The 9,241-nt window shown below is 37.1% G+C and overlaps 1 protein-coding gene across 1 annotated transcript; it reads right to left on the reverse strand.

The window, feature by feature from the left end:
• Positions 1–1,411: 1,411 nt before the first annotated feature.
• Positions 1,412–4,803, reverse strand: LOC103628281 (uncharacterized). The gene is made up of 8 exons (XM_020538025.1): positions 4,660–4,803; positions 3,651–3,710; positions 3,264–3,566; positions 3,000–3,163; positions 2,321–2,501; positions 2,116–2,241; positions 1,613–1,990; positions 1,412–1,522 (listed from the first exon to the last, which is right to left on the reverse strand). Exons 1-8 carry the CDS (start codon positions 4,711–4,713, stop codon positions 1,412–1,414), a joined length of 1,377 nt encoding a protein of 458 aa, XP_020393614.1. The 5' UTR covers positions 4,714–4,803.
• Positions 4,804–9,241: the final 4,438 nt, after the last annotated feature.

A 9,241-nucleotide genomic window follows, 5' to 3' on the forward strand; every position in this document is an offset into this window, starting at 1 on the left:
ACTATTTATAATTTGGCATCATAACATATGTACCTATAAATACTTCTTTGTATGGCATGTAGAGACTGGAATATGATGTAGATGGCATAAGCTTATTGCGTCCAATTAATGCAAGGCCAAAGGGAAGGACAATAAAAACTAGTGAACAAAGAGTTCTAAAACTGGGTGCGAAAGGAGAAAAGAAGAAGACTTGAAAGTGCCAAAAATGTGGCATTGCTGATGGACACAACAGTCGAACCTGCTTGTCTGTAGAGGAAAATAGGGTTAAATTGGCTAGCCTTGCCGATAGAAAAAGAGGACGACCGCCTGGGTCTAGAAACAAAAATTCAACAATGGCCCCACAGTGGAATGAGACATCCACATCAAAAAAACATAAACATACTGATTCTGAAGAACATGGTTCGGATGACGATAATTTGGCAGGATTGTAAAACATTTATACATAAATAATGGATGATATTGAAATGTTATGATCATGATACTATTTGATGATTATGAATATTTACGTTAAAAGCTCACTGTATGGATTATATCTATTAATGCGACGTAATTATTTGTTATGAGCTATGCTACTGATGGGTTTGTTTGGCTATATAATCATATATTCACTACATCTCGTACAGTATTTATGTTGAAAGAATCAAATATCCGGCGAAATGAAGTCAATATGTAGGGGATGGCGCCAAACGAAAATACTAAATGAATAAGCATAAACATGTTCAATTATATGCATAAACAGTATCAGATTTATGCATAACTGAACAACGATAGACAGCACATTAACACTGGATAAACAAAGATAGGCGCATTCAGTAAATAAGTACATAAAACAACGTAAACCTGTTCTGTTATATACGTAAACATTATCGAATTTTTTGCATAGTCAATACAAGGAATTATTGAAAATATTGAACAGAACTGATCAAAGATAAGCAGCACAATGAAGCTGGATAAACAGGCGCATAAAGTAAATAAGTATACAAAAAAACATAAACATGTTCAGTAATATGCATAAACAGTATCAGGTTTTTGCATAATCAATCCAGAGAATAATGACACTAGATAATCAGGAGCATACAGTAGTAACGGAATAAAACATCCGATGCATTGAAGAACATCACTGAATAAGATATAAAAACCATAAGACAAATGATTAAGTGCAGAACTATCATATATAAATATAACCATCTAAAACATATCTGGTACGATATATATAAGAGTTTGCTAAGAGCTGCATATGGACATAAGTATTATCTGAATCCTAACATAAGCCAACAGACCAATATTTACATGAACACCATTCAGTGACACTACCCTAAACTAAGCTAGAACTGAGATAACTTGAAGCCACCAAAAGCCATCAGACCACGATGTTCATACTAATATTAAGATAGTAAACTATAATAGGCTACTACTGAGAGAACTTGAATCTATCCAGATGGGAGACCACGGAGCTGTTTCTATCTAGTCGATGAAATATTAGGTAATGCAGTACAAGAGAGCGAATGTCCTCTGAATTATCCTGCAAACAAATATAAGGAAAAGGTGAGTTAGACATAACTATACATACATTATGTCATAACAACAAAAAAACTATCTATGTATTATGTACCGGATCAATGACTGCATTCATAGCTCCAACCATGTAGTCGTAGTTCTGCATATATCTCATGACAAAGAATCCACAATCATTAGACCCCAATTTCATTGTTGGGCAGTTATTCATGAGTTCAATAGGGTACTTCAAAAAAGCAGGGAGAGCTGATCTTGGTCGAGCATTTTGAATAGCTAGATTGAGCCTACTCATCATTAACCTGGCCCATGAAACCTTCCTATCACCCAAATCCATAGGTATACAATGGTAATTTTTCAAGATAGTCCCACCCATCTCTGGTCCATAAGGGTTGGAATCTAACACATATATGCGTCCAATCTGAAGATTAACAACATACAATGTCCAATGTCCAGATCGTAGCATGGGTACCATTATCTACATGCACACAAAATGGAAATAACAAATGTTGAATACACTAAGGTTGATATGGATGATTGGATTAAAATTTAAATGCAGCAAAATGAGGTGAGAGTGTGAAGGGTGAAGGAACAGAAATTAACTGATTTGTAGTCATCCAGCTGCTTGAAGGAAGGCAGTGTCTTCAATAGGTAACTCTCCAAAACTGAAGGGTCAAATGGACGAGGAGACTTACTATGTTGCTCCAGCTCCTCAAAGTTCAATATAGCCTAATAGGATAGAGAAGTATTATGTAATTTCCATTAAAGATATGCATTTAAAAAAGAGGTATAAATGTAGAAGTCATACCCCAACATTAACATCTAGAATGAGCTGGTGAGCATTGAGTGGAGGAATATGTTTAGACCAGTCATCGCGGACACACTCAATGAAACATTGCATAAACACGTTGTCGAGACATGCGCCATCACCAAAAGATTGTTGTATGTCACAACAATTGGCGCGATGTTCACCAAAGTCAATTATATTTCTACATAAGAAAAGATTGAGCATACAACAAATAGAAACAAATGTTATTTGTATAAATGAGATATAAAATTGCATAATATATATGAAACTTGACCATTAAATTGAAGGTACTATATGGGAATAATGAGATACAAAATTACATAATATGCAACTTGACCACCCTCTCTCAGCCATAATAATGGGAATTCTAGTATTTCAATTTTCTGTTTTTCTCTTTTATGTAAACTTGCTATTTTTGACTTTTGAATGTCTGGCACAGCCTGCTGTTGGAGCTGACAGAAGGAAAGTGGATGCTCAAGGCAATGTTCTATAGAAGCTACAACTCAAAGTTCAGTCATGTGTATAGCTATTTTCCTTTCGCTTCTATTCAATGCTAAATATTTGGGTGCAAAGATTGAATAAAACTTAATAGTATCAATACCATTGCCACGATGTTGTTCAATCGGAATTAAAAAGAATTAAAAAATATGCCAAGTCAAACAAATTGAAAATTATGTACCTGTCCAATTCAATGAACCTAGAACACAAGTATGCCCGAAGAGCGCGAGCACATTCTAATTCAGATAAGAAGAGACCTGGTGCAGAAACACTCCCAATAGGAGTATTGTCAAATACTGGTCCAGAATCATTGTCAACTGTGCCACCTACCACTGTCTGACCTTGCTGCACAAAAAATATGAAGTATACGTTAATCATAATATGTAAACATGAAATGCAAGATATCAAGACAGAAAAGATATATAAGTAAAGCTTAAATACTAACAGTATTTGGTGTAACAGATTCATCGGCCCGAAGAACCTCATCAATCAATTCTCCAAATGTAGCAGCTAGATTGGACTGCTTTGTACCAATAGTATTCAAACATTGCTTGATAGAGGCAAATATTTTGCCAACCTCTAAGTCATAATCAATCAACATAGCTTGGAACTTCTGGCGTTGATGTACAGGAAGCATCTGAATCTTATTTGCCATCAAGTCTTGCATAAGAGGGAGTTGGATGATTATATTGGGAAGTCGATCATGTTGATTTGGGTCTTCATCAAAAGTTTCTGGCCTCATAGGAAACTGAAGTAAAAAAAGATAATAATGATATGATAAGTATGGTAAAGCAATAGACAAACAAAGATCATAGTGGGTATATGACCTAACCTCAATCTGGCAAGTAGTTGGCGATTTTGAGACGTAACATGTCTCATTGCTGCTACGAAACTGATGAAACAGAATCAAAATTAATAATTATGTATATGGATTGACGCATGGCATGAATTGATATCGTTATATGACTACTAAAATCAAGATGTGTATTCCAACTAAGAAAGAAAAGAAGACCACAAACTATATTTCAAACCATCCAGCCATGCATACTGCAAGTTTCAGCTTCCATATACAAGGATAGCAATCCTGACACCTCTTATTTATCAGGACATTCTAAATGTAATTTAGATTTGATAGGGAGCCATATTATAGTAAACGCAAGCAAACATTTCGACATGAATATATACTTTCAGTGGCTGTTTGCTTGGGATCCCTAGGAAACCTGTCAGGCATATTATAGTGAACGCAAGCAAACATTTCGACATGAATATATACTTTCATTGGCTGTTTGCTTGGGATCCCTAGGAAACCTGCCAGGCACAGGCAGTGCTCCCAGGCGCACAACTTCATCTGCCTGGGGTCATGATCAATGCCTGGCAGATCCCAATCAAACAGACAAATAGTCCCTCACCACACCCATTTGCAGTACTGTTCATGGCTCGAGTTTGATCAGAATATTTATTTTACAAAGAAAATGCAAGAATGTGCAATAACAGCCAGTAAGATGAGTCAAGCAAATCCATGCAGTAGAACTAGAGGGTAATTATATAATATCTAAGACAAAGTTAATCATAAATGGTGCTCCCAAAAATTATTACTTTGGATCAACTTGGTAACCCAACCATAGAGTTTTTTTCAGAAAGGGCTACTTAATCTTTTATAACTTGTACTATGTCAGGTTTGAGTGTAAAGACATAATGCACATTTTGGGTTCAAAGGTATAGGCTAACTAATAGGCTACGAAACTGATGAAACAGAATCAAAATTAATAATTATGTAACTAGTTGTAAATAACATTGTTATAAAGAACAGGAAAAATATGATAGAAGAAATGAAGACTCACAGGGCAAACACCAAATGGTTCACCACCCTGGCGAGGCTTCCGCTTATCGGCCATTGACAACGCCCTTATAATATTCTTATTAAAATACTTTATGCGTGGAGTGCCATTTTTGTTGTTTGGAGCAGCAACATGATGCAAATGATCCAAATAATACAGCTACATAATATAAATATTTCATGAGAGTCATATACAAATGAACGTAAACACATAATATGTCTATGTATTTTCAAATTGCAAATGAATAATCTAATAAAAGATTTGACAAATTAATTTTGAAACTTACAAGAACAATGATGGAACATCCATATATCGTCGCCGACACATTGTTAATGCTCTTGTTGTGCCATCTCTGGGCAGCCTCACATAAGTCACTAAAAATTAGATGGCACCAATCAATTTGAGGGAATCGCTCCATTTCTTCTGTAAGTACAACCTCATTGAAAGAAATAGACCAGCTAGCTGTTGGGAATAGCAGTCGGTTGAAGAGAATGAGAAAAAAACATCTGATAGAAAGATCATCATCCTGGCCTAGCCTCAATCTGTCTTGGAGCTTTGAAATAACAAACTCATCCTTGCTAATATTCAATGAGACCCGAAGTGTTACCGCAGCGTTCGCTTCATTAATATTAAGGGGCTTTCCACCACCCAAATTTGGAAGACCCAATATCTGATGGACAGTCTGCTTGGTGATTTTGAGTTCTTTGTCTGGACCAATACGAAGAGTCATGTACCTGGGGTCTAGCTTCTGCATGAGCCAACAGAGAAGTGTTCGACATCCAATTGCATCAATTGTCATGTCAAGAATACTAGAAAATCCTTTTCTGACTATAGCTTGACGTTGCCTTTCATTCAATATCTGAATGGACGCAAGAACATCTCCTGGGTTGCATCTGATGTTAAGCTTCTGAAATGAAAAGGTAGATAGATGGATAAATATGTGAATACTTAAATATCACAATTTATGCTTTCTTATTTATACAAAGTTCCTTGTACTATGACTGTTTTGTATTAATGAGCTAAGGTAATGTAGAAAGGTATAACTTTTAGCACATAAGATATGTATTGAGATTAGATGCATGATTAAAATATTGGAAACGATTAATTTCTGCAATGTTGTAAACTCACCTGCGTCTTATTGGGGCATCCATTGAGATATTGCACTTCTTTTTGGGTGGCTCAAAGTCATCATCATCATCCACATTAGGCATAGCAATGTTTTTAGCAGCAGCTGCAACACCCGTCTTTCTATGCTGCAGAGGATCACCATCAGACGGCGTATTTGTAGGGTCTGCCATGTCAGTCGAGCGTGGAATGTCAACACTGAAACATTCTTGACTTGACTCAATGATTAAACGCTTCGGATTGGTTGGGGGTCGATCAACCTTCCGCATTATTGAAACAGCAGCCTGCAAAAGAACAATGTAAAACATATGCGCTTCATTGAGTTAGAACAACATATACACCAATGATTATACGATCTAATTGAAAAAATGTCATTAATTGTGTTTTATGACCCTAACGAAATAAATATCAACACAATCAAACATCAAAAAAAATATATCATTGCATTATAAAAATTGCCATATACATATATGCAAACCAACAGACTAATAATAGAAACAATATTTACTCAAGGAAAATGTATATTTATGCAATATTAGTAGTTAATAAGCATCAACATAAATATGTATATATGACTGAATAAAATGCAAACAGATGTTCAAATATTATTTCTTTTTTCCTTTATTTTTCCCCTTCTTCTAAACTGAGTGTATTGCCCTTGGTCCCCATCACATCTGTTCGTTCGTTTCTTGACAGGAAATAAAATAGTTTTTGCATTCCTGAAAAGTGTAAATCTGTGATAGTTTTTAAACCATGTAGTACATTTGTGCATAAAAGAATGTTGCAGATGTTGGATTGATCCATCAAGTAGTATATTTGTTTCTAATTCTCAATACTGAAAATATATCAGTTTATGGAGGTGAAATATTGAAATTAAAACGTGACTAACTATTGTGAATTCAATGTTTGGAGGGATCTGCTCTTGATGCTGGCATATACTATCCACACGGTGAAGTGAAGAAACGAACGTACAGATAAGTTTAGGAGAAGGGAAAAATAAAGGAAAATGAAATAATAAAAAGAGGTGAGAATACTATTTTAAAGAGTAATAGCACTTGTAAATACTACTATAGAGAAGGTCACATTAAAAATACTATAAGGGAGAAACCTGTTAAAATAAGTGTTATAATAGAAAAAAAAACTCGGTATTTTTTGTAAATGATTCTGTCAGCAAGACCTATGTGAGCAAAAAACAGGTGTTCGCAAAAATTCCCAGCGCCGTAAGCACATATGGCCAAGTCACCCCGAGCTAATCATTTGCTTTCAGCTAGTTTGGATTGGTTTGATTTGGGGCTGTTAGCTATGTGCTAAGATCGGTTTATGATTGTTGAGTGATTAGTTTGGTTTGCTAGAACCGCCTCTATGTTGAAAAAATGCAGAACAGAGGATAAAAAAGGAATTGTATCTTGCTGTTCAGAGCCACTAAAGAGGGCAAACACGCCATTCTCATCCCTGCCTTTTCTTTCTCTGTGGATAGATGGCAGGTTTCTCTCTTTCTCTGTGGTTTATGGTCGATTTAGTTCCATTTTGGAAGTTGAACATATATGTTCATATAGATGCAGCACAAAAGATAAATGTAGGCAGTGCCTATTAGTTTACTAATGTTATGAAGTAGTGGTTTATGATTGTTGAGTGATTAATTTGGACATGATTGATGACCATATTTATCTGAAAAATATGATCCAGTAAGTATATAAAAAGTGAAATGCATTACAGTTTATTTGAATAATATATAGTAGCACGAAGTCATGAGCAGCACACTTGTTTCCACATCAAAATATCAACCCCTACTTCATAAAGGTATGTATAATTCACATCATTGCATATATCTTCACCCACACAATTTGAGCATACAACGAGTCTAAAACAACAGGTCCGTGAACCTTTATCAAAGCTAAAGGCTCTATGATAAACAACTGAATTATAATCGCACAAGAACAGTAAGATCAATGAAGACCGTTGGTGGGCATGTAAAATACCTATGGGACGCGGTGGCGGAGGATTGACAGCAGCGGCCGGCTCGACGACACTGTCAACGGCGGCGCCGATTAGGTTTAAGTTCGCGCGGAGACAAATGAAGGCGATTCACACTGCCGAAAGGGGGGAAGGAGATTAGGAAGTTGCATTGTAAAGCATAAATTTAAAAAATCAACTCGAGTACCTTGGAATCCGGACGACATAGCGACCGCGGATGTGAGCCAATGTGACGCGGGGCGCGCAAGATTGACAACGGCAGCGGCTCGACGATGCTGTCAACGGCGGCGGCGATTAATGTTGAGGGCGTGCGGCGGTGGAGGACGGCGAAACGCGCTGGCGGCGGCGGATGAACAAGAATCGCCCTGGCGATCGCTGAAGAAACGCGGCGAGTCGGCCAGGATGGTTGACCGCGCGGGGGTTAGGGTATAGAAATGTTTGACCGCGTGGGAAGTGGGGTAGTGGGCCAATTCCTTTATTTCTGGAACGTGGGTCGGCTGAAGTAGTTATGCTAAATCACTATTATGTATAAACGGAAGAATGGAATAGCGTAAACATGTGTTGACTAAGGAAGATATGGTTGACCACGTGGAAAGTGGGCCTAAGCCGCTATTTCTGGAACGAGGGCTCGCGGTTGTTACTCTGTTTACGCTAAAATGGGTTTCCGTTTACACTAAATCTGTTCGCTTGCGTAAAAAGTGTTCGGACGTGGGCTAGAGCTCTCTACAGTTATATAGAGCCCAGAGCTCTTAATAGATAAACTATATATATATATATATATATATATATATATATATATATATATATATATATATATATATATATATATATATATATATATATATATATACCGTTGGATATTGCTCTAGTTGCTTCGCTCCCAACGAAAAATCACTCACGCCTAGGCAAACAAGCTCCATGGTAGGATAGGAGAAATACATGTCCTCTCCGCTTCTAAACTGGTCCCCACTCTCAGGAGACATTTCATAGACGGTTTGCCAGACGTTTTCTGTTAGATATAGATTCACGGCTGCTGGAAAATTAGTCAGAATCACTCTACTGCAGAATAAGCTCTAGGAGATAGAGAGTACTGGAGCAGAACTCTGCCAAAAGACCTAAGATATGTTAATATTTATAACACGTGCCATTGTTTTTTATGCAACATTCACCTACGGATCTAATTAAGTACATAAAATCTCAATATTAGCCCAAGCTGGTGCCTCTTGAACACAACCAATGGCTACTATACTAGCCATGGACCATGGTTATGCTAGGATACCATCCATTGAACTACTACTAATGGCCACTGAGATGGTGCTTTAGTACGAACCACGAGGGTATTAGGCTGGAAGAACTACTAGTGTATTACGCTGAGAGGACTACTTTCCAGGGAGGACGCCAGTGGGAAAGGGGGGCCGTGACCGTGAGGAAGAAACCAAGCAGTGCGTACTTCTCTCTATATAATAACAGCAGCTACGTGCCCACT

This window comes from Zea mays, chromosome 5 (genome assembly GCF_902167145.1).
Source record: "Zea mays cultivar B73 chromosome 5, Zm-B73-REFERENCE-NAM-5.0, whole genome shotgun sequence".
Lineage (NCBI taxonomy): Eukaryota > Viridiplantae > Streptophyta > Magnoliopsida > Poales > Poaceae > Zea > Zea mays.

Excerpts from the sequence above, each read along its gene's own strand:
- LOC103628281 (XM_020538025.1), bottom strand. The coding sequence starts at position 4,713 with ATGGCCGATAAGCGGAAGCCTCGCCAGGGTGGTGAACCATTTGGTGTT. Across the intron at positions 3,711-4,659 it reads AACCATTTGGTGTTTGCCCT|TTTCGTAGCAGCAATGAGAC; the intron begins GTGAGTCTTCAT and ends CTGTTTCATCAG. Across the intron at positions 2,502-2,999 it reads AGGTTCATTGAATTGGACAG|AAATATAATTGACTTTGGTG; the intron begins GTACATAATTTT and ends TTTCTTATGTAG.